Genomic DNA, 26,143 nt, shown 5'->3' with positions numbered 1-26,143 from the left:
GAATATTCACAGTGAGTAACAACTTGCTTATTTTTATTTCTGTGCTCTAAATATTAAATTGCATTAACATCTCTGTGTTTTGAAGACAGAGGAGGTGATTGGGACCCTGATTAAAGTGTGTACTTTTTAAACTTTCTGAAGAAGAAAATTATAAACTGAATTAAATTGTGTGTCTAAATAGTGTAGTTCAGTAAGTTTGCATGAAAGACTACAGTTACTCACAAATCATGTCAGAACTAATTTTTCCTGTTAATTAAAGTTGCCTAAAGACCACGCCTGCCTTGCGAGCACGAGGGCCTGAGTATGATCCCCAGTACCCCCAAAAAGCAATAGTTGCCTAAAAGAGTTTATAGGCAAACTTTTAATAGCTGAGTTCTGTCTTACTACTTCCACCTTTTTATAAGCAAATCTGTAATCTTCAAGATAAAGTGCAAGTAAAATTTGCACTGAATTAGATCTCCCTCCACTTACTATGTTAGTATGAGCATTTGTTAACATCCAACTTTCAAATGTTATCACTGTAGTGAAAGGACCTGCAGGCTCCTAAGTTTATGTGTGCTACACCGGGAAATTTATTTTATTGTATGTCGTAGTACTCCCTGATGGACCTGTTGTCTAAAATGGTGGCGGGCCAACCGCATTTTGTCCGTTGCATCAAACCAAATAATGAGCGTCAGGCGAGAAAGTATGACAGAGAGAAGGTCCTGCTACAGCTTCGCTACACAGGAATTCTGGAAACAGCAAGAATTCGAAGGCTGGGATACTCACACCGGATACTTTTCGCCAACTTTATAAAGCGGTATGTGGATTGCTTTAAGTTGCCATTGTATAGCTTTTGTTAAAATCCCTCAGAAAAATAGGAAACCAAATAGGAAAGAGTTCCCTCGGTGGTCAAGGAGAGAGGCCTCTTGTTCACGCAAATGAGCAAACACTGAAAAGAGCATGTGGCTCTTCACTGGGCTGGGGGGCCCTCTGTGGTAGGGAAAGATGTGGGCAGACGCTGGAAGGTCAAGATTCTGTGCTGAGCAGCCAGACAACCCAGGTTCGCATCCTGACCCTGCCATGTGTTATGAGACCTGTGAAAGCAGTTCTCAGCCTGGAGGATCCTACCCCTCAGGAGACACGTGGCAATGTCTGCAGATACATTCATATGTCACCCCTGGGAGGGGAAAGTTCTTCCAACATCTGGTGGGTAAAGGCCCCAGATGGTAATTCTATTTTATGAGTTAATATATTGATGGTAATGGAAAGGTTCAATATCATGTGAGTTTAACATTTGGATGTCTGTGTTCCTTATAGTTATCAATTGTATGATTTCTATTGGCCATTAAATTTAAATAAATTTCACTTTCAAATATGAACTTCCAGGTGAAATCTAGTGTTAAAGAAAGCATCAGCCTCTTGCGAATTATACAAATGAATATTAAGAACAACGCAAAGACTCATTTTGTGATTGTACGACAAATTGTGATTTCTGTCTAGCATGATAGAGAAATTACTGGGGTAACCGAGTCCCTGACTAAATGCAGTGAGAATTCTGATTCTCTCTGCTAATCTTCATATATTCAGCATTTCTTAGTAGTTCTTGGTGTTTTTTCTTTACAAAACTGGAAATGAAAGAATATTCATTTGAATGCCTTGAAATCAAGAAAATCCTACTAGTGTTTAGGAATATCACAATTACATCAATATAATAGCTTTTAGGTTAGAAAAATTCTATAGTAGTTTAAGACCAACTTTAAACTTTTAAGTTTTAGAATTCAGAAATGTAACCAACATCTAATCATTGAGTTTACTCACTACAGATCATGCTGAATTTTCTACCAAAGCTAATAAATAAATACTATTGGAATTTCTTATTAGTCCAAAGGCACATTCTACATTCTGTCCACAAAAGCAAGTAACCCCAAAATACTAGATACAAAAGAGTTTTAAATTTCAAGTTAAAAGTAAAATTTGACCTTCTAAGTTTCATGTTTTAGGAGACAGAATCCTTGTAAGTTGCTTGAATACTAATATTAGTATTACGAGTGCAATATCAATATAATCTCCCTTAAATTTCAGTGATTGTGTGTGTGTGTGGACATGTACGAGCCACTGTGTTCAGAAATGTGGGAATCATAAAATTTTAAAACTGGCTTATCGTCAAGAATTAATGGGCCAGTTAGGGATATCAGAGCACAGACATAGAAAGTTAACAAGCAATGCAAGGCCATCAGTACCAAGTCTGGAGAGTGGCACACACAGGGCAAGCATGCAGAGGAGGGAAGAACATCTCCCAGAGCTGAAAGAGTATCAGAAGAGGGCCTCAGGCTGGGTTCTACCGCGGTGCAGCTCATGGGGAGGGCAGGGAGGAGCTCTGCAGGAGACAGGACGGAGGGCATCAGCCTGGACTGGCAGAATGGACCTGAGTAAAGTGACAAAAGATAAAGTGAGAAAAACAGTTGGGTTAAAATCGGAGCCTTCAATGCCTGGATAACTTCGTGCTTTTAAAAACAACTGTGGTTTTACAATATAAACCATAAGCAAAACTAAATCGATCTAGTTTTATAGTGATGTATTTAGTTTTGTAATGATGTATTCAAAAGATATTTATTTTTTAGAATGTCAGAAACAAGAATAAATTCTTTTAGTGTATATATACATTTCAAAGTTCAGTGCTCTAATGAAGTAGCAAATTACTGCATAAGAAATGAGGAAGAACTACATAGAAACTATATAGAAAATACATGAATAACTGTTCTGAATAACAAGAAGTTCCAGAATTAAAAGGTTAAATTTTTCTGTCACTAATCTGAAAGCTGTCATCTAAATTGGCATAGACTCTTGCAGGAAGGCAGAACAATTTGCCTAGGTCCTGTGGAGGCGTAAATGGGACTTAATTAGCCCCTCTGTCCAGGCTTAGCTTTGACTAACCCTCTTCGTAGGATGCAAACTTCCGCTGACCTTTTGTGCAGTCTGTTTTCTGCTTTGCGGCGAGGAATAGTCTCAAGTGAAACTATGCAGTGTGAACTTCCTTTGCACAGGATACTGTGTTTAGTCAGCTCTCCGGAGCTATAACCAATTCCTGAGATAATCAGCTTAATGGGCGAAGCGGTTTACTGTGGCTCACAGTCTGGGAGTGTCAGTCCGTGGTTCCTTGGCCCCATTGTTTTTTGGGGGCCTGTGAGGGCTCATTGTGCTCACCTGTGAGGGAAGAGAAGAGGAAAAGGAAGGGGCTGGTGTCCCAGTGCCCCCTTCAAGGGTGCACCCCAGTGACCTGAAGACCTCCCACTGGGCCTCACTTCTTTTCTTGTGGCATAATTCAGCTTTCAACACGTGGGACCTTTGCAGGTATTTACAATCCAAACTGTAGTACTAGGTTTTTACTGTGGTTGTTTCCAATAAAGTCTCACACTAAGAATCCACGGAAGCTGGCTTCATTCCCCACTTGGCACACCGCATGGTAGTTTGCTCCCAGGGCTGCAGCAATGCAAGCAGCACTCATGGAGGAATCAGTCTACACCATTGTTCTGAGGGTGCCTCAGGTCCACTCACATCAAGCCTGAGCCTCTTCCCTTCGCTCAGGCAGCGCTGTCCATGGCTGCCAGGTGCTGAGAGGTTGGGCCACTCCAGGGCACTAACTGGCACCTCTCCCCACTCCAGGTACTACGTGCTCTGCTACAAGTCCAGCGAGGAGCCCCCTGTGAGCCCTGACACCTGTGCTGCCATTCTGGAAAAAGCAGGTCTTGATAACTGGGCTCTTGGAAAAACAAAAGTAATGTTTTCATGTAATTTTTATGGGAAAACTGAATGATTACATTGTGTTTACTGAGGATTACAGCATTTTACAGTGATAGAAAATATCATAGCTTTTAAGTTACTGAATCTCTGTTTTTTAAATAGAGGATGATATTTACAAATTCACAAAGGTTCCTTTTGGGAAGGGAGTCCAGGAGACTGCAGGTGGGGAGGACTAACTACAATTAAGATATGCCATGTACAGGAACCTGTAACCTCAGAGAATGAAGCACCGTATGACATGCACATAAGCTAGGAAAAATCATAACAAGAATGAAAGCCGGGAAAAGGAAATTAGAGGCACAGGGAGGGAGGTGGGTGGGAAGAGGAAGGGAACCGAAAAAAGAAACCAGCTGTATCAAAGCACATGTACCCACTCCCAAAGACGAATGTAGACATCGTGCACTGAAAACATGTACGGTTGACTCTTGACTTACAAACTCAATCAGTTCCAAGGGCTGGTTGTGACTCAAGCTGGTTGTAAATCAGTACAGCTGAGATCTGGATGTTTACCTGGGTGCATGATAATGAGACAGATGAGCTTCCATAACCTAGTTAACCCAAGCCCTTTTTATGTCAGGCCAGTCATAACTCGAGGGGCCACTGAATTTTTAAAAAGAAAAAAATTTAAATACAAGAAAATATTTATCTTGAATATTTATCAAAAAACATTTACAATGAACATAACTTCAAATGGTACTGAATATAGACTAATATATTTTGTCTATTTTAATCACCACCAAATAGAGGGGGAAAAATCTTTAGAGAATCATAGTGCTCTAAATAGTATTTCTGTTTTATGTATTAATTCTCAAATTTGTTTCTGTTAAAAATGTGAAGCTTATCTGAAGTAAAATTTTCAGTTATTTCTACACTACATGTTAGGATATGGGAGTTTTTCTCTTTAGCTTTGAGACCCTATCAGACCTTAACTTATTTAACCCCTTAGAGAAGAAAGTGTAAGAGAACCATAACTGACCTTGAATACGGAGGCAGTAACACGGCTGCTTGGAGATAACAAGCCTTGGGATGTTCACCCACCATCAAAGTGTCGCGAGACAGAGAGAAGGAAATGCACGAGGCACAGTGTACACTGACTGCAACTCAGGGCCTACTAAAGGTAACGCTAGGGAGGAAGAGGAAGGGATGCAGGAAAGTCGAGATACCCGGATTAGCCATCGAGAACAACGACTTCGGCTACCTCAGCAGGATGAAGGCCAGCTTCTCCTCACAGAGATGTGCATCAGTGAGAGGTTACCGGGAGACTCAGTGACGGGGTAGTTCCGTGACCCAATGAGGGCTGCTTGCCAACTGTCAGGCCTAGACTGAGTGTCCGCATATTCATCGATACTTATTTACTTTAATATTTAGCAAGGTAAAATTCCGGGCGCTGAGGAAGTGCGTGTGTGTTTTACACCCATTTCTTTCAGCTCACAAAGGCAAATTCTGTCAGGCCGAAATCTCATCATTTATGGTCAGAAACACACGCCTGATTTCAAATGGAGTTTTAACGTGTAAAAAGGCCCTTTGCCCCTCCAGTTCTACATGATATTTAAGTAGCATTTTAAAGCTGTTTGTATTTTTCCACTTCACCTTTTCCAGCTCATTAACATGGATAAAAGTATTTAATATAAGAACATTTCTAATATTATGCAGGGGAAAAAATGATGACCTTTTTAAACAAATTGAATTTTAAATGAATTGTCAACATCAGAACAGACTAAATATATTAACGTCTTGGGTCCTGTAGAAATTAAAACTGAATTCAATCAAAATCTATAATGCTAAACTCTGCCTGTGGGGCAGGCTCTCGAGTTCGGTGGAAAGCTCCGAGAATTCAAAGGTGACTCAGCCCTGCAGCTGGAATTCATGCGGCTTTGTTGATGGAGTCAATAAACTCTTGGAGGTGATTTTCATTAGGAAAGTTAACTGTTAAAATTTGAAAAGTACTTTCTATTTCCTCAGGGTGCGGGGTGAAACTAAAAATTCTTCCATGAGAAGAACACCTGGGGTGTTCAGGCTCCGCCCTTACTCTGGTTACTGTTGATTTTAAACTGACCCGAGTCAAACCTCTGTTCTCCTTGGTGGCCTGGGGGTCCAGTGGCAATATTGTTAATTAAAACTGCCTGGGGCCTCTCTCTGCCTTAGTCCCTCCACTGACAAGTCTCTGTACTCCCACCAGATGAGTACAAATAATAGATATTTTAATGACCATTTGATGAATAAATGATTATAACTGTCTTCTGTCTTATAAATAGCTGGGTGAGATTTTTGAATTTGGAAATGTCATTGCCTAAAAATTTTATTAAAACATAAATCAGCTCAACATGTGATGCTGAAACTTTTCTAAAAGATAAGCTCAACGTTCTTCATTCTTTTTGTCCCATCCAACAAAATATCAAGGTTACCTGTTGTAAATAAGCAATATTGCCGCCATCTTCTACTTCCTCCTCCAAGAAAGTGGTTTCTTCAAGCATAAAAGTCTATTCTGTCATAACTACCTATAGGCCAAGGAAGTGAAAGATGATAATTTCCCGAATCTAAAGAAGATTTAATAGGCAGTCTGCCCTTCAAAGTGGAGCACAGGAGCGCTTCCCACGTGTGTGGCATGGTTTTGTTTGTATTGTATTTTTGTTCTTTTAAGGTGTTCCTTAAATATTACCACGTGGAACAGTTAAATCTAATGCGAAAGGAAGCCATTGACAAGCTCATCCTAATTCAAGCCTATGTGAGGGCATTCTTGGGTTCAAGAAGATACCAAAAACTCCAGCAGAAAAGGAAAGAAAGTGCTATAATCCTACAGTCAGGTAATAACTCAGACCTCATGCTGTGACAAGCATCGTGCTTATGTACAAATGAGTTGGAATCCGCTGGTCCTACATACAGACCTCCAATCTCATGTTGCTTTTGTATTTATTCCCAGCCTGTATTGCTTGGATACTTTCTCTATATTAAATCTAAACTAGATTGTTTTGGTGATTGACACTTTTAATATTTGAGTGAATGTTTTGTTTTAAATCAAATAATTTAATTTTTAAGTTTTCTACTGAGGATTCATGAAATGCAGTTGACCTATTGTCCAAGTTGCAACAAGCGATTGATGTAATTATGACTCTCAGAAAGCAGTACAGTATTAGAATGCTTCGGACAATAAGACTTCCTACTCTGTTTCAAAGGTTACACTTGCCATAGGTTTGACAACTTAATTGAATTTTATTTTGTTAAAGGGCATCCCTTTTTATTAATTCTCAGGAAATAATATCTATTACCATGCTTTCCTTCACAATTTTTTTATTAAAAGGCTTTAAGAGTCTTTGGATTTTGCTTTCTGTCTTTCCTTAGGACATTAAATTTAAACAGAGTCTTGGTACAATGTCTTTCAAAATTTCTTTACTGAACACATAGTAAGAAAGTATATCTTACTTGCTAACTAAATATGCCTGCATACCTACATACATAATGCAAACAGAGTGCTCTAATATCTTCTTCTCTAGTCTATTCCACTTTATTTTTAAATGCTAGATTGAGCCCACACAGTCAGTTTTATGATCCACTGATGGGGGCATCCACACAGTCCAGTGGACAGACTAGCTGACTAATACTGAAGAGACCCACATTCCAAGCCCAGTCCTGCCGATCAGTAACGGGTTATTGATTCCTCTTCTGGAATTTTACGTAGTTAACTTCTCAATAAGACATCAAAATGCAGTCTCTGTAGTTTGGTATCTAATTCTTTATCCACAATTCTGAAATGCAAAGCTCCAAAAAAAACTTTTGCCTAACTCATTTGGCCGAGAAACATGTGTTATGTGAAGGGAGGTTATTTGCAGTCCTGTTTGTTCCCCTTAGTTAAAACATTCAATTTTTCTGAAGAAATAACAGTGAGCTTGATTGTAGCATGCCGCTCCAGGTGGGAACACTATGGCCTGTATGTTTGCTCCATATTACTTTTTAAATCATGTTTCTAAATCAGAATTCTGAAAAACATGTGGTCCCAAGGTTGGTTGGGAAGAAGGGCCAAAGCATACACATAGACCCTAAGGACTTTCTCCCATTAACATAGCAAGAGAAAAGGAAAATCAGTGCTAGCAAACTTTAAGCATGGTATATACTGTATCATCAACTTTTCTAATCTCCATTGTTTTAGGTTCGTTTAGTCCTCCCCCAGAATTCGAAAGATGCTCTTTAGTGAGTCTATTGCCATAGCTTGCACCTGAAAGAGAGCTGTTGATGAATCCCATTTTTTAAATATACTGTTCCTCTTTGCTACCTTAATTCCATTTTCATCCTCAATATAAATGGTCGAAACCACTTGTGCCTACTCATTTAGGTAATGTTCTTTTATTTCTTCTGATTAACACTCGTTTGGTTCCTCTATCTTTCAGCTGCAAGAGGGCACCTGGTCAGGAAACAAAGAAAAGAAATTTACATGGAAAACACAACAGTAGAAACCCTTCAGACTTATGGAAAGGAATTTGCCCACAAGACAATCTTTGAAAATAAAAGGTATAGTGATGTTCTTCCTTATACTATTTTGACAAAGTCTTTGCTCACTTCTGTGGGATCAGAGTCGTGTTCACTGTCTTTCTCCACACCTAACGGGGCACCTGGTGCTGACACACCAGATGTCAGTGCATGCCCAGGGGCCACCTTTGCTCTTTCTTACCTCATTTGGGAATTTAGTGGCATGTCGTACCAGCGACCACACTTTAATTCCGAGGATTCGCTTCCCACCCCCACCTTGGCTTCTACCAAACTGTTCTCCGCGATTCTGCTCCAAATTCTGAAGACTCCTTCTTCTTCACAACAAGTCCTGTTTCCATAGTCAAATCCTCCACATCTAAATAATGTCCCTGGGCTAGCTCTTTCGTACTCATGGCCTTAATAGCCACTGTGCCACTGGCCCTTAAGTCATGACCACAGCTGCCCTCTCTCTCAACCTCTCTGTGTATTGCCAGGTGTGCATTAGCAGATCCCACTGAATCCATGTACTCAGCAAGCTTTCTGCTAGGCCTTAGGGACACTGACAAATGAAACAAAATCTTTGTTCTAAATTGTTCCCAGAGTCATGAAAAACAAATATAACAGCTTTCTAGTCTAGTGGGTTAACTTTGCTATCAAAATATGCCAAAGAGAGGCCAAGAAGTAGTAAACCTCGCCTTGGTTAGTTGAGATGAGGAAAGGAAAAATACCTAGATTTTGCACAAGAGATGAAACTTGAATTGATCCAAACATGAGTAAGTAGCAGTAAAGATCACCCCACAACCCACCTCAAACCTGCTGTCTTTAACCTCAGCCATGGGAGGGTGAAAGAATAGAGTAGAAGAAGAGACAGCATCCTCCTCTCCCCACCCACGTCTGATTCTCTCACACAACACTTGTGCCAGTGGTGGTCCCAATATGCTTTTCCTGCCATCTCTCCCCTCACCTCACTCACAGATTTTCCCCTGTCACCCAGGCCACCTCGTTTCCATATTTGACAAGCATGAATGTTCATCTGAAATACAGAGCCACTGGTGTTTTCGGTCCCTAGTGTACTCAGAAACTTACATATATGCTCTTTGTCTTTGCCTGTAAGGATCCAGATGATTTTGTTTCTCCTTGTTACTGGTTGTAAAATAGTCCAGAAAATGTCATAATGGCTGTGCGCCTGCCTCCTGTGACATCTGTATGTCCGGAGTCTGGAAGAAATACAAAGTAGTTGCAAATGGAGGATAGACTACTAATTGTATTACTTCTAGAAATTACTGTTTGTAGAGTTTAAATAGCTACTTGTCAATTTTATATGTTAAAAAGAAAGTTGGAAGCTCAGTTAAATACTAATGTCTTCCACCTCCTTCTGAGGACACCAGGAATTAGCTATCAGTTTCACAAATACTTACTGAGCCTCTACTACTTAGCAGAGCCACTTCAGGGAGAACACAGGAGTGAGCAGCTGTCCCCATGGGTCCAACACAGTGAATATGGCATCATTGAATTACTATCATAGGAGATGGGATACAAAGTCACATGTAAAAGAAGTAACATAGTACGAATGTTTCCACCAAAGCAAGTGATACATATTTGAAATGAATATTTTAACCTGCTTGCTTACACAATATGTGCATGTACTGAGACATTGCGGGATATCTCGTGAACAGGTACAATTTTTGTATTTATGTATCAGTTAAAAATAAAATTTTTAAATGTACAAACAGACAATAAGGGAAGCCTGGAGAAAAATAGAGGAAGGCTGAGGCGGGAGCGTGCTGCCTACACCAGCTTCCCAGGGTCTGCACTCTGGCTCCCTCAGACCTCACAATCCCTGGCCTTCCTTTCACCCGGTTGCCCGCAGCCCTTGTCTTCCTTAATCCAGCACTAAGTCATCCCTGACTGTGAGCTAGAAAGCCTCCTTGAGAGCCCGAGGAACCTTAAGTCCTGCAGCCCCTTAGCAGGTCTCAGAGGGGTCTCCAGTCCTTCCCATTGCAGAACAGGAAGGTCCTCTTCAGAAGCATCCCTGCTTCTTCTTTAGGGCCTCTGAGTGCCATGCTAGCCTCGCGTGCAGGCTAAAGTGTCCTGGGGTGTGCATCCAGACAGGAAGCTGACCTGGGATCTGCCTGGGAACTGCACATAGCATTCAAAGTCTCACAACTAACGTAATGGATTTTTTGGACTATGGCAACTTAGAGATATCATGCCTATCTTCTCTAATTGATTGTATTTGTATTAAATGCTCTCTGAGGTGGCCACTGTGGAATTATTCAACATGCTTAGCATAGTCACCCACCAGGATTATGGAGACTCATTTTCTAACTTATCCTCCCAGGACTCTTGTGCCTCTGGTATAAACTCAGGAACTCCATAGTAGACCTAAGAAGTGGCCAGTAGAGCTAGAAAGATGGATTCCTGGTACATTTCTCTAAGTTCACCTCAAACCACTTCCTCCACACACATATTGCCAAAGACCAGTGCTTTTTACACGGGCCTCCTGGGCCAGGTTGACCATTCTGGGCCAGCAAAGAGCTGTGTTAGAAGGTCAGCTAGGACCTTTGACTGCACTGCACCACTGCCCGCAGCTGCGTTGCTTCTCAGAGGTTTTTGCCCTTATCTGGGAAAGGAAAAAAAAACGATACTGAGAAGAATTTATCTCCTTACCATCAAGTTAAGGGGAAATTATTTTGCAAGGATATTGGCAAAGAAGTAACAACTGTAAAATTCTGCCCAGTGTATTACACAGTCAATGACACTGCTTTGACTTTAATTTGCAAGCTATTTCCTGTGATCAATAAATGCAGTGCTTGTTAAAGTACAGAGCATGAGCCTCGTGAACACACTCAGCTCACTGGTTTCAAAAGTAGGGTTATTTTCCACGACTAGGTGTGCTTCCATCTCATCACTGTTTTTAAAAAGACTTATTTTGCAAGGATTAAATTCCTAGAATTTTGATGCCCCATTAAATGAAAATATAATTTCTGACATTCTAGCCTCTTTCCCAGTTTGCGCTGAAACTCGTTCTTTCTTTTTTTGAGAATGATTATCAGTAGAGAGAACATTTGGAGAAACACTTGATTAAGTGACTTCAGAAGTTTCTAGGGCTGGGCATCGTGGTGTGCGCCTGTGGTCCCAGCACTTAGGAAGCTGAGGCAGGAGGGTCACAGTGAGTTCAAGGTCAGCCTGGGCTACATAGTGAGTTCAAGGCCAGCGTGGGCTACATAGTGAGTTCAAGGCCAGTATGAACTCTGCAGCGAGACCCTGTCTCAAGAGAAAATGAATCATTTTTATTTTGAGCTTTCTTAATCCCAGTACTTAGGAAGCTGAGGCAGGAGGGTCACAGTGAGTTCAAGGCCAGCCTGGGCTACATAGTGAGTTCAAGGCCAGCCTGGGCTACATAGTGAGTTCAAGGCCAGTATGAACTCTGCAGCGAGACCCTGTCTCAAGAGAAAATGAATCATTTTTATTTTGAGCTTTCTTTGTCCTTTTTGTTTTTCTCCCAATGTTGTACTGTAGGTAGCTTATTTCCAAAAGAAGTAATAAGTTCTAGCTTAATAAAATCATATATTTGGATGTGATATATTTTACACAGGAACTCTGTTGTGAAGAAACAAACAGAAAGTGTGGTGTCTGCCAATGAACCAAGCATTCCAGCTCCAAATAATAAAGGGGGTCTATGCATAGGACAGATGTCTGCCTGTAGAAGAGAAGGAGAAGCCACTAAGGGTGTGGAAAGTAAGCACAGAGGATGTCGATCTCACAAGCCAATGAATGACAGGTCTGGAGAAGAAGTCAGTCAAGACCTGTATCTCATGGGGGACTCTTGGGCAGATCCAAGTCCCAAGCAGAAGCATGTCAACAACCTGGAAGAGAATGGTAATCTAAGGAAAGCAGAGAAAGAGGACACCACGGTGCCAAGTTACTCTCAGAGGCGCATAGAGGAAAGGAGTTTGGAGGAATCCAAAGCAGCATGTCCAGAGAGGAAGAACACTTTGGACAGGCCAAGCTACCCAGGGCCTTGGTTAGTTGAGAGTGAGACTTCTTTGAAAAAAAGCTTGAAACCTAGTCTTAGCCAAAGATTGGTTGCTCAAAATACAAACAGCAAGGAACACAAAAAGAAGACATGTGTAGATACCCAGAATGCACCCACATGTAACCAGGAGAGAGGCCATGCAAGACTCACGGGCCCAGTGCTGCCAGCCCAGGAGGGAGAAGACGAAGCTGCCAAGTTCATCCAGAGCCAATATCGTGGTTTCAAGCAAAGGCAACAGTTGAGGAAGGATGGAGAGTCTCCTTCCTTTAAGGATCAAAGGGCTCTTGCCACAGCAGCAGATGTAACAAAAAATGCTCACAATGTGTGTTTCTGTCCTGCAAAACATGCGGGAATCTGCAATAGCAAAGTAAAGTATGACAGAAATCCAAAAGCAACTTCAGAAAAAAAAGCATGGGATTTGGCAATTTTTTCAAAGCAGGTATGTAAATGAAAAAAAAAAATCTTTACTAGTAAAAATCTCTGGGAGCTACCCAGTAAGTGAATGTAACAAAATTAATAAGTAGTATATTGTTTCACCTGTGTTTATGAGACCTTTTTAATAAAATATCTCGAGGATTCTGTTAATTAAATATCCATGAGCTTTTAAACCAGTTCAATTGGATAAAAATAGTATGCAATATGAAAAAAGCTCATGCTGTAGGGAAACTAGAGATTGGCTTATATTGCTTGCAGAAATGCTAAAGTTGGATTATGCAGTTTCAGTGTCTGAGATTGTTGCTATTGCTAAAATTTTTAAAGTATTCTAGGCACCGTGACGTTTATACTTTCTCCCTGCCTCAAATGTTAGCTGAAACATAGCTAGACGTCAGAATTAGCTAAGTAGCCATCCTGAGGTATATATTTGCTGTATGGCAGTAAGCAGTCATGGACAATGAGGATCATAAAGAAAAGCCTCATGGAGAATTTCCTCCTGGAGCCTTGATGGACCTCAGCTGCTTCCCAAGGGGAGCATAGAAGCAGGAGGCTTTAGGGCTTCTCACTGCCGAGCTCAGACCCCTGGCAAATCAGTACCGTGGAGAGCTCACCGGAGCCGGCCCCTGTGAGTGTCCCTTCCAGTTTCTGCTAAGACTAAGATGACTTTATGCGTCAGCCCTTTTATCCTGTGTAAAGTAAAAGATTGGCACCAGATGATCTCTAAAATACGTGAATTACTAGGGTAGAAGAAATATCAAGATAGGGAGGCTGTGAGCCCTGCCCGTCCCCTCTGCTGGTGGCTGAGCCTCAAAGAGCTGAAACTTGCCTGGGCCCCTGCCTTAGGGCTGCAGGTGAGGCCCAGACGCCTCTAGCCTCCTAGTGCAGACCTACCGTGGACTACTGCCCCCATTCCTGTTCTGTTCTTTAAAAACACCTGGAAATCGTGAGTTTTACGAACATTCAGTCCTTCCATTCTTTGGTGCATAAACCATTTGCTCAGTCCAAAGACCAAATCGTGGGTGAGAGCCCAGCGCTGTCGAGCAACTGAGACCTCAAAGAGAGGTTGGAATTACCAAGTCACCGACCGAGGGCTGGCGAGTACCAGCCCATATGTAGATTCAGAACCGCAGGCAGAAAAGCAGGAGTCCCATGCACCTCCTAGCAGGACAGCCACAGAAACAGAGTGGAGAGGCAGGAAGGCATGGCAGGAGCTAGGAATGCACCACGATGGAGTGCTGTGGGTAGTGTGGCATGCATGGCAGTCTTGACTGGAAATGGAAGGTGGGAAAGTAGCCCCAAAGGGGGACATTGTGTGAAGTGTGGACTTTATCAGACCCAGGTACAGGGGTCAGGGTGGGTCCTGAAGAGAAAGCATCCCGGGGGCGTTGTAATACATCAGACCCCTTGGGCGCCTGTGGGCCTTGAAGAATGCTTTGTATTGTTTTCATCTGACATATGACCTTCTTTTCAGATATCAAAGTTATCTGAAGAATATTTCATCCTGCAGAAAAAATTGAATGAAATGATCCTGGCACAGCAACTGAAGCCACTTCACCTGGGCGTCTATCCCCACCAGCCAGTCAGGAGGCGGGCTTTCTCTCCACGGTGCTCCTCAGGTAAAAGTCAGTAGAGCTAGAAATTCCCAGGGGAGAAAGCAGTGCCAGATGCATTACCTGTTAGTCTCCCATCTGTTTTCTGAGCCAGGTTGGAGGTGACTATTTGGCCTCTTGGAGGGCGGGGTCTGTTCCATTTCTTATAAACAGATGCACGCTTTTCCAGAATGTTCTACCCACTTCTGAGCTTCTCCGACACCCTTCTTTTCCCATTTTCTTCCTTTACTCTTTTGTCATTTCTTACATTTTAACCACAGCTTGACATGTGACATCTAAAGGGAATAAAAAGCACTGCTTTATGAGATGGCTGCCAGGATGCAAGTTCAGTAAGAGAAAGCAAACGCTTTGGGGAATTTCTGCTTCTTTGATCAATGTCTGTGGTCTAGATTAGTGCAAGGGAGGTGCGGATCTCCATTAAGATGTTCGAACCCAAATGCACAGGAAGATCATCACAATCAGCCTCGGTCACACTCTGTCCCAGTTGCGCTACACCGACAAGGAATTCAGTCTTGGTCACTTCCCCGACTCCGCCTCCCCAGGGCTGTGCCGAGACCCTGGGCTCCTGTGGCCTTTGAAGGACCAGATCCCAGATCCTAGGGAAGTGACTGCCGGGAAACTCATCCTCCCCTGGCCTTCAGGACCTCTTCAGATTGGGAGGCCCTGCTCAGAAAACAGGGGTTCCAGCATCTCATCTTGATACCCGTGCTCCGGCTCACCTCCTCTCTGGCCTTGTTGCCTCTTTAAGAGTTGTCACTAAGAGGGTCAGACAGCCTGGACCCTGCTGGCCTTGGGGAGAATCTGCATTTCTTTCCCTCTCCTGTTCTCCACTCTCTCACCAGACAGCTGAGGGCATCTCTGTGATGTGTTTGGCACTTAGCAAGGACAGGAGGAACCACTGACCTCATGCTGCTTGTGATTTCCTCCTTGCAAAAATCTCTGAGGTGAGAAAATGCTAAGATGAACTTGGCTATTTGCCCAATATGGAAGAAAGGAAAATATTTTCCTATTTCCATATGCTTCCTCACTGTGTTGTTTTCCAGACAAGAATTGTGGCTCAGCTTTAAAAAAAGAAAAAAAAAAGCTGCCCTCAAAGTGGCTTTCAGATGCTGCTGCCTGCTGCTCTGCTGTGAAGACTGGAGTTTAGCAGGTCAGGATCCAGAGCATCAGCACTGAGAAGCAAGTGGTGCAGGCATACAAAGGGAGCAGGCAGGACCCCTGGGTGAGCAGCTCGCTGCCTCCCAGGCTGGAAAGGGGAGCTGGAGGTGGGAGGCAGCCTCCTGAGGGAAGGGAGGCTGCTGATGTGCAGGCTTGTGAAGCAGCAGATTGTGCTGGGAACTCAAAATTATTCGCTTTACTCTTGAGTCTGCCATTGTTTCAGTGGATTTACGAAGAATATCAGAAATGAGTCCTCAGCTTCTTCGCTGGTTCTGACTCAGACACTGCCATGACCCTGCAGGTAACAGTGACAGTCTATGTTCCCTGCACGGTGGAGAGGAACTTGTCCTGCTGCTATGCTTTTCTGTACCACACTTGTTTAAGGCTAAGTTGGCAAATATTTCATTGGTCTCACATGCCCAAGAGAAAGTCCCTGACATGGGGCTGAAGTGGTCAGAAGTCACAGGTGATCTGGCTGGACCTGAACATGCAGAACCTGGGGATAAAGGAGGACTTGGGGAGATGCTGTCAGTGCCAGGGGGCCAGTGACAGGAGGTGCAACAGGAAAAGCCACTCCTTGGATGCCAGCAAACAGAGAGACTGGCTACAGAGTAGACGGTGCATCCCCTCTGCTGCCACGGAGCTGCTGAAGTCCCCGCACATGCCGTAACTAGATGTGGTCTGTCACCTGAAGGGGGAGTTCAGAAGCCTGAAACATAGCTTATCAGACACTGAGTTGGTCAGGTTCTTTTGGTGTGACCAAATACCCTAAACAAACTTGCGGAAGGAAGGGTTTGTGTTGGCTCACGGTTTCAGAGGTTTCCATCCATGATCATGACTCCAAGACAAGAACATCGTGGCAGAAGGGTGGGGCCGAGGAAAGCTGCTAACTCATAGCCCCTGGAAGCAGAGACGACAAGAAGCCAGAGGACAGGGCCAGGGGTGACAAAGTCCCCAAAGTCCTGTGACCTACGCAGAAATGTGCTTCACTGACATCCTAACGTCTCTCAAGCAGTTGAAAAATCAAGATTAGACAGATGAGGAAAGCTGCTAACTCATAGCCCCTGGAAGCAGAGACGACAAGAAGAAGCCAGAGGACAGGGCCAGGGGTGACAAAGTCCCCAAAGTCCTGTGACCTATGCAGAAATGTGCTTCACTGACATCCTAACGTCTCTCAAGCAGTTGAAAAATCAAGATTAGACAGCACAGATACTAAAAATGACCGAGAACAACTGAGTTAGAGTAGGATTTGTCTTCCAGGTAATGCTAGAAAGAAATAAGGACTAAGAATGTGTGTCTTTTGAAGCACAATTCACGATAGCTGAGCTATGGAAGCAACCTAAGTACCCATCTACCGATGAGTGGATGTGGATGCAAGAAATTGTATGTGTATATATATTAGAATGAGACATATATATATGAGAGAGAGAGGGAGAGAAACCATCAAACATGTATGCACACTTCAGCAGCTCGCCATACTAATAAATGTCTAGAAGTTCATGGCCACCACTCTGACCTCCTCTCATAATTGTGGAGACAAAAGGTAACTCGTATTCATCTCATGGTGTCTCGATATTTATACAAGTTTTTATTTTCCTGACGTATACATTTTTGGTGGACTCTCTACAAAAATATTATTCACGTAGACCTGAGCGTTAGAGTCCGGTCAGTTGCAGGAAGCAGATGGAGCTGGAGACCCTCATGTCAGGTGCAACAAGCCAGCTTCGGAAAGACAAAGTCACCCTTTTTCTCGTATACGTGGAATCTCAAAAATAAATGAGAGAAATCTGACATGAAAGTGTAGAAGGGAGGCTTTCAGAGAAAGAGACGCAAGTAAGGGAGAAAGATGGGCAGAAAGGAAGGGGCAGGAAAATGGTCACAGTATCACAGCACGAGCACGGAGAAATGTGAAAGCATGAAACTATTCGTACGCCTCTGACCACTCACACAAATGACTGGGGAAGAGGAATGGGCAGGGGTTTGGGTCGTATTACCAGAGGCGTGGGGAGGTCGATACGCCTCTCAGGCCGGCATTGAGCACCAACGCAGTGATGGACACCAGGGAGGTGAGGGGACGAAGCGGGCAGCGCTGCTGGAGGAGAAACCTAGCCCTGGAGATCAGGGAGAAAGCAAGCAGCAGAGAGAGCAGCCAAGGAAGACAGGAGGGTGAGCAGAGTGCCCAGAACCTCAAGGGGGAGGTGGGCAGAGCACTTTGAAGAGGATGTTGTGGCAAGTGACACTGAGAGGGCAAGTGAGAAGAAAATCATTCAATTTTATTTTAATAAATTTCATTTTATCCCATTTCCCCCTCAAGTCCCCTCCCCTCCCTATGAACAGAAGCTATTTCCACTTTTTCCTTCTATTGTCACTTTTTCCTTGTCCCTTCCCATTTGAACATTTTCTTCCCATTCCCCAAACATCCATTATACATTTCAGTTCTTATTTCCACTTTTAGTTTCTCACACCAGAGAAACAATGTGGTATTGAAACATCTGTGTCCTATTTATTTCACTCAAGAGTGTGGTCTCACGGTGCATCCATTTAGCTGTAAATGTCTGCAGCTCATCCTTTATGGCAGAGTAGTGCTCCATTTTATTTAAAAAACCACATCTTCTTTATCCTCTTGTCTATTGATGGGCATTTGGGCTGTTTCCAAGTTTTAGCTCTTACAAACTGTTGCTATAAACATGGATGTGCATATGTCACTGAAGTTCGAGGCTTTTAATTCTTTCAGGAATAAGCTGAGTCAAATGGAACCTCTAGTTTTAGTTTTTTGAGGAATCTCCACACTGATTTCCACAATGACTGCACCAGTCTGCACTCCCACCAACAGTGAAGAGGGGTTCCTTTTTCCTCTTAGTCCCTCCAGCATTTGTTATTGGTTGATAGCAGCCACTCTCTCTGGGGTGAGGTGGAATCTCAGCATTGTTTTAATTTGCATTTCACGAATGACCAGTGATGTTGAACATTTTTTCACTATTTATCTGCCATTTCTAATTCTTTACAAAAAAAGTCTCTTTTCATTTCAGATGCCCATTTTGGAGTGAGTCTTGAAGTTTGGGGAGCCTAATTTTTTTGAGTTCTATATTTTGAGTTTTAGATTCTAGATAGTAGTTCTTTAACTGAATTACTGGTAAAATTTTTTTCTCATTCTGTGGGAAAATTTTTCCCACTCTTGGTGGTTTCTCTTGCTGTGAAAAAGCCTTTTAATAAGATGAGGTTACAGTTGTTGATTCTTTGTGCTAGTTCACATGCGACTGAGGTTTTGTTCATGAAGACTTTGCCTATTCCTACATCCTCACACGTTCTACCTATTCTCTCTTCCAGCCACTTAAATGTTTCTGTATTAATATTAGATCTCTGGTCCATTTCAGTGTGTTAGTTTAGTGCATAGTGAAAGATTTGGGTCTAGTTCTGATCTTTCTATTCATTAATACTTACTGCATTCCCCAGGTGTTATTTCCTAAAACTGTTCAGAAAAAGAGGAGAAAAAAGCAAAGGTACAGTCTCAACAGGACAGGTTTATTTCAGAACAAACCTGAGAGGGACCACCCCAGCCCTTAGTCCAAACTGGCAACTCTGGTACAGGCTGAAGGTCTTTGATGGGGTCATGAGCACATGGGGCAGTGGAAGGAAGAGGTCAGAATGGGACTGTGAGGACAGGAGCTCAGTGAAAGGGTTGTGGCTGTACTAGGAAAGGCTGGAGAAATGCAAGGAGCGGCGGTGCTCTGCCAGGTGCAGGGCTGAGGAATAAGGTGGAAGTTAGGGGTGTGGCTGTGGTGACCGGGCCTTTCCAGCCCACGAGTGCACATCTTACAGGGGTAAAGTACAGTGGCGAGAAGAGGACAAACATGGCCTCTGGTTGGCTCCTTCAAGAGCAGATGGAAAGGGAAACATAGATAATGGCTAGGCTACTTCGGGGAGATTTATTCCAATATAATCTGGGAATATAATCTGTCCTCATATATTTGAATCCTCTAGGTCTTTTTCAGATGCTTTTCTTGAATGGCTTATACACAGTCACTGTAGAATACAGTTCAGAGACTCTACCATGGTCACAGATTGGGCCAGATCTTGCTTGGTCACTGTGACTCCAAATCCATTATTCCAGCGTTGATGGTTAGTTAGGTTCTCATCTTTTCAGCCTGCACGCCTGTGGGGTCCATTCTGACCACACTTGGGCCGAGAATTCCCCGCCGTTGTCTTTCCCAGTTCTATCACGGATTTCACAGAGGTCTTGGGGCACACACTGGCAGGGAAAAGATCGTCAGTGTCATGGTTTATGCTCGAGTTATTTAATACACATTAGCTTTGTCTGCCTCAAGCAGATCTCCAGCCTTGTGCAGCGGGATTGCGTCACACACCGTGTACCCATCTACTCTTCACAATGCGGGTGCAGGAATGGCTCCCTCCTCGGCCAGGAAGCTGCTTAGTTTCCTGCAGACATTGTAGAGGGGCAAAGCTTCGTGGCCAGTACAGAAGGATTTAAAAGTTTGATTTTATCAAGAGAAAGAATATAATGCTACGTTTTTAAAATGCTCATCCCTTTTTTACAAACTCCTCTTGTCAGAAAACAAATGCTTATACAATGTCTCTTCAGCTGATCAGAATTGCTAAACCACAGAATCGAGGACCTTATGGCGCAGGCAGCTGCCTTCCACGGTGGAAGGGCGCGGCGGGGGCCTGAGGTGCCGTGGAACTTCGCGTGGGCTCAGAGGCGCCCTGCTGTGCTGCTCACGGTAACCATGCCCCCCAGGGAAAGCAAAATCAAGCTCGCTCACAAACAATTGTGTCATGAAAACCACCTACTTGCTATCCACATTTAGTGATCTCTTCCCTCGGAAACCTGCAGGCATCTTCGATAATTACTGCTTGCTGCTCTGTTCAGAAGAATTCAGAAAGCCTTGGCTGAGTTTGTAGAATGACCTAGAAAAGCTTCTCACTTATTCCCCGAAACAGCCTTCGACTACATGGCTTGTACGTGACAAATGATGAAATTTTTCAAATTAATTTTAACCTTTTTGATATAAGGGGCTTATTCTGTAATATGTATTAATAAATGTGCAAATGTATCCAGTAAAATTATCTCCAAATGAAATCTAAAATGCTAGTAATGAAGTCGAAAGACAAAATAAGCATGTGAACTACATATTTGACCTATTTCCTTGGAAATAATTATTATAAATTGAAAGTGGTAGCAGCTGACTCAACGTGCCCCTCCTTTGAGAGGAACACAGTATGACATCTAGATACATAGAGATGTAGAGAGAGAGATAGATAGATAGATAGATAGATAGATAGATAGATAGATAGATAGATGTCCAGAGTACTGCAGTTTGGCCACTGGTCCTAGTAAATGCTTTTGTACTCATAAGTCTCCAGTAACACCACCTGCATAATTCTGCCTGTGGAGTGCTCTTTTTAGGGTTGTTTTTCTTCCTAATTTTCATACACCTGGCCATCTGTGTTGGCCATTGTAAAGACAAAAAAAAAAAAAAAAAAAAAAAAAGATCAATTGTAGGACAGATAAACCCTGAAAAAACAAAATCATGTTCTCCTCTATTACAAAGAAGCTGTGACTATCTCCACAGGCTGTAGTTCCTTTAAACAGGTGGCAAGGTAAACAAATAAGGGTGCTGCTATAATTCCTATGCGTCATTTATGCTATTGCAGCAAGCCTGGCACCAGGTCCGAGCGCCCCTCTGCCGTGCATGCAGGGTTAACCTAATAGAAATGTTTTCCTGCTACTTTTAGAGTAAACATCAGGGGGAAAAAATAGCAATTTTCTATTTGTTTTGAAAATGTTATAACATTTAGATTCATCAGCAACCCTGATATTTTCAGTCATTAAGGGGCAGGTTTAATCCACTTTATTTTTAGGCATCCTTATTATTTTATCATTGCAATGCTGGCAATGAAAAGTATATTTTTGCAAACTATACAAGAATATAGTTCCACATATATCAGTAAATGCCACATGTAGAGTCAAGTCATCCAAATAACGGTCAGCTATATATTTTCTAGCTATATATCTCTAAAAAGGTTTCAGATCTTACATTTCCCCATGCCAGAGCACCTCTAGTGAGCAAACACTGTGTTTGTCCCAGACACAAACATCCTGGCAGAGGGGCGAGGGAGGGGAAGCTGCTCAAACCCTGCTCCTGAGAAGCTGAGAGTAAAGAAAGATGTCAGATGTGAGCACCATTCCCTGTGGGTAGCAACCATTCCCCAAAATGCTCTTTTGAAACTATTCCATGCCAAAAGAGAAGTGTTTCATTTAAAACTTCACAATTCAGTGAGAATCATTTTTATATTTTAAGTGTATTAAATGCTAATTATGTGAAAGCGGTTTTCCTTACATAAATTTACACCATACAGTATGGTTTTCTGACAGGTTAATTAAATTATTTCAGTCTAAATACTTAGAGTAGGAACCGTAGGTGGAAACAACCAGGTTTTTACAATCAAATTGTTTCCCCTCATCCCTTTCTTTTTACCTCTTCTAAGTCACCAAGGACATGGAATTACCTCAGAAGTAAGACAGCAATGAGAAAAATCTTCCTTCCCACTTCCTATGAATTTTTTTACAAAAATTCATGCACACAAAGCCCAGAAACGTCAACAACATTGGACTCTGTTTTTTTTCTGTACATATTTTGACACTATTCAGCATTACTTAGCTACGCAAGATTAACTCAAAGTGAAATTGTATAGTGCATTTAACTACATAGCCAATAAGATAAATTTATATGCAGTGTATTTCTAATTTCATATCTAGAAAAAAATGTCTTCTTTTAAGTACCTAGCATGCTTTTAGAAATTATTCTTACAACTAAACATACTGGGCCCATCCATAAATTCCCCAAAATCGAAATTGAACCAGGTTACTTTCACTGACCATAATGCAATTTAGAACTGAAAAAAACAAGTATGCAAGCTGTAATTCAATAGTATAATTCAAAGTAAGGAAATTTAAATTTATTTCAAAACAATATAAAGAAGACTAATCACACAAAGAATCTATAAATGGGCAGTAGGCAGTCTATGCTAATAAGAAAATCCATATTATTAGATGTTCAAGCTAAGGACGATCGGAAAGGGAAAGAGTGACAATACAAATACGTTTATCTAAATGACATTGGGGTCATGTTAGATTGTGTCGCTGTGATAATTATTAACACGTTAATGGACAAACGAGTGGGTTCTCTGTGACATCGCCATGCAGCGTGTGTTGTGCCTGGACCGTGTGCCCTCCCTGCTACCCTTTGTGCCGCACATGGACACCCACTCCCCAAGCTCCGCCTCCGCCGTCCTACCCACCCTCTTCCACTTTCAGCTCATTTTTTTCTTTTAATAAAGCCCAACCCCTGGTACTCATAAAGCACAAAACTCCACCTGAACCAGAAACAGAAGAATGTTTTTAGCACCCTAAAGGGTCTATTTCCTAAACCAAACATCAACTTCATAACTGAATCCAGTAAAACATACCAGAAGCAGTGCCGTTAAAATGCAGGATTAAGATAAAGATGTCAAAAATGACACTTTTGGACATTACTGGAGAGTTTCCAACTGGCCCAATAATAGATCAAAGGGAAGTTTCTGAGAAGCATAATTGTAAAAAAGGAAAAGATGAGATTCTAAAAGTATCACTAGACAATGTGAATTTTACCTTTAAAATGCAAAGAATGATCCAAAATAATGATTTGAGCTAGCAATACAATTCTCTGAAGATGAATTATAGAAATACACATATTTTTCCATTAAAAGTTATAACAGAAAAAGAACTCATTGGAAATAACAGCAAAAAAAAAATAATAATATCTTGAAGCCAAGCTGGCAAAACCAGACAAAAAACAAGAAACACATGATGGAATTACACACTGTGGTCCTGAATTGGAGGATAAAATACTGTATTTGTTTTTGCCGTAATGGGGATTGAACCCAGGACTTCATGCATGCTAGGCAAGTGTCCTACCCATGAGCTACATCACCAGCCCTAAGACATCATAAACATAACTATTCTGAAATTAATTTCTAGGCTTAAAACTTACTTGCATTCAGAATCTCTGTGAGATTTTCTTTGAGATTTAATAAATCTCTCTAAAGAGTATAAAATTCATGGAAACAAAGAATAACTAGAAATGAGGGCTTTCCTTATTAGCTTAGTAAAATGAATAAAATAATGCTATAACATATGCCTCTGTGATAAAAAATATGAATCACAGATTAATGGAACAGCATAGGCCTAAAGTTGACCTGAGTATTTATAAAAACTTATCACTTAAAAAAAAAATACATCACAAACCAGTAAGAAATGGACAGGTAGTGCTTAAGTATTTCTCTGATTAGGGAAAAAAAATAAAATAGATTCTTTATGCTGAATACCCAAATAACTCTCAGATGCATTATTTAAGATAAGAAATAAACTGTATTTTATGAACTATTTCATGATCTCACCTTAGCAAAAGACTACACATAAACACTAATAAAAGGAACTACAGAGAGAAACGGTGAACATTTAGATCACACAAACATCAAATCCTTCAGGAGACGTGAAAACATAGTAAAAGTTAAATAGCTACAGACAAACTGGGAAAAATATTTCAACCAATGTACAACAGACTAGCACAGTAACAGAGGAAAAAAGTCTTGCTGATCATGAGGAAAAACATTAATACCCCCAATGGAAAAAATGGGCACAAGATGTTAATTTGTTAATTAAGAAGAAATACATGGTAAATAAGTATATATATATAAACTGTGAATAAGGAATACAAGTTAAAGCAAGTTGCTATTTTTATTATCAAAATTACAAGTATTAAAGTATTTTAACAGTGATAAAGTGTGAATTCACTTTTCCCCAGACATGGTGAGAGTGTAAGTATTAAGGGTGTTACTATAACAAGTCAACATTTTGAAAGCTGATTTGGCAATAAGTAAACACAAAACAACAATCACTGCCATAGTTTATATAAATGGCCCAGGAAACCTGCTTATGAGAATACAGCTTTCAGAAATGATCGGAGGCGAAAAGGAAAATGTATGCGTTGTGATCAAAATATACAGCGAACGTCTAATTTTTTTAAATTTACTGCAGTAAAAGACACACTGCCGTTTATCCCCCTTTAAGCTGAAAACTCTCCCCTCTCTTTGAATGCCGTTATCCCATCGCTCTTACCGCTCCCCGAAGCAGTTCTGAGCGCCCTCTTTCATGAGCGTCTTTAGGAGGTGTGATCAAAAAGGCAGTGAATCCTGATGCTGAGTGCCACCCACCGGAAAGGCAAGCTCGTAAAAACATTACAGTGAATCTTCATCCAGCGTATGTACCAGATCGTGAGGCTTCTGGCTCTCCCCAAAGCCAAAATGACCGTGACAGGTAAACATTTTGAACTGAGTCAGGACAGCAAGGAAACCACAACAGCACAACTAAAGCCGCTCACGAAAGAGGCTGCCAGGACTGCTTCAGACAGTGGTGAGAACTATGGAGCGGATGTGTCCTAGCTGAGGGCCGTGTTTAGAGGGGAATGAATGACCGTCTGCCTTATTGTATCATTTTAATGTAAACACTCCCTATATCTTAGCACATTTCATATGACCATGACAGGAAACAAAGCTGGATAAATGAAATGACTCGGAAGCATGGACGTTCATATATGGATATCCACAGCCTTAAACTTCATTTTGGGGGAGTAACCATGGCCGACCACTAGCGAGTCTAACTACAGGATAAAGTGTTACGGGTGGGAGCCAGAGTGCTGCAGGTAAGTCGGCTTTGTCTTCCGCAGCCGGTGAGGTGGTTCATCCGCAGATTTCTAGGAAAGTTAAGTGTCCGTAAGAACAGAGCACCGACCCCGCCCCAGGAAGCTCTCCATCCCAGCCAACTTCACTTTCGGAAAAGGCCGAGACCGAGTGATAAATGACAAACTGGCGCGCTTCCGTGGCAGCTCGGCTAGACAAGACTGGAGTGGGGTCTCAAACGTATCTGCAGGACTTTCCAGAAAAGCTGGGACAGGCTGGGACGGGACACAGTCTCATGGGGAATGTCGGCTTTTAAAAAGCACTGGTCTTTCATCTCACCTGGACTGGAACCAAAAATTCCTATCCATGTGTTATAACTTTTGAGCAGAGGAGAAGAAAAAACTAAGTGATGCATGCGTAGAATCTGAAAAGGTTGTGTGTTTTTTCCTTCCCCCTTCAGTCCTGGGTATCGAACTCAGGACCTTGCGCGGCAGGCGCGGCGCCACTGAGCCACATCCGGGTCCTACTCGATACTCTTCAAACGCCGGTCTAAGTAAGTGATCACGAAGTCACTAATTCTTCAGCAGTTGACTTTTGAGAAAACAATAATGTAAGTTTTTACTTCAGTTTATCTATCCAAGTCTTCGCAGATGGACTAAGATCAACTTCGTTCGAAAAGAGCCAAGTGTGGTTAGGCACCCCAGGCTTCTTCTGGCAAGGCGAGCGCTCGCTCCGGCTCTGCCTCTTCCTGTTTTGTAACCGGAGAGCCCCACTTCCGGGCTCTGGGTGCTCGGCGAAGTACCCCGAGGCCGAGAACAGCCATCAGCTGCCGGCCTGGCCCCGGCCCGGCTCCTTCTGGTGGGAAGACGGAGGAGGAAGCGAGGGCGTCGGTGGGCTGGGCGCGGGGCTCCCGGGAACC

At 42.3% G+C, this 26,143-nt stretch overlaps 1 protein-coding gene across 1 annotated transcript in view; it reads left to right on the top strand.

Moving 5' to 3' along the window:
• Myo3a (myosin IIIA) overlaps positions 1–26,143 on the top strand; it is a 173,536-nt gene that overhangs the window by 124,585 nt on the left and 22,808 nt on the right. The window contains exons 24-29 of the mRNA XM_010614690.1: positions 594–799; positions 3,646–3,757; positions 6,425–6,587; positions 8,166–8,286; positions 11,843–12,722; positions 14,190–14,334. Of these exons, the coding sequence (XP_010612992.1) occupies positions 594–799; positions 3,646–3,757; positions 6,425–6,587; positions 8,166–8,286; positions 11,843–12,722; positions 14,190–14,334 (1,627 nt within the window). The remainder of the gene's footprint in view (positions 1–593; positions 800–3,645; positions 3,758–6,424; positions 6,588–8,165; positions 8,287–11,842; positions 12,723–14,189; positions 14,335–26,143) is intronic.

The sequence above is a fragment of the Fukomys damarensis genome, unplaced genomic scaffold, assembly GCF_012274545.1.
Source record: "Fukomys damarensis isolate Sample0158 unplaced genomic scaffold, DMR_v1.0_HiC HiC_scaffold_37, whole genome shotgun sequence".
Classification (NCBI taxonomy): Eukaryota; Metazoa; Chordata; class Mammalia; order Rodentia; family Bathyergidae; genus Fukomys; species Fukomys damarensis.
The sequence above is the reverse complement of the archived record's forward strand: the minus strand, read 5'-3'. Positions and strand labels throughout refer to the sequence as shown.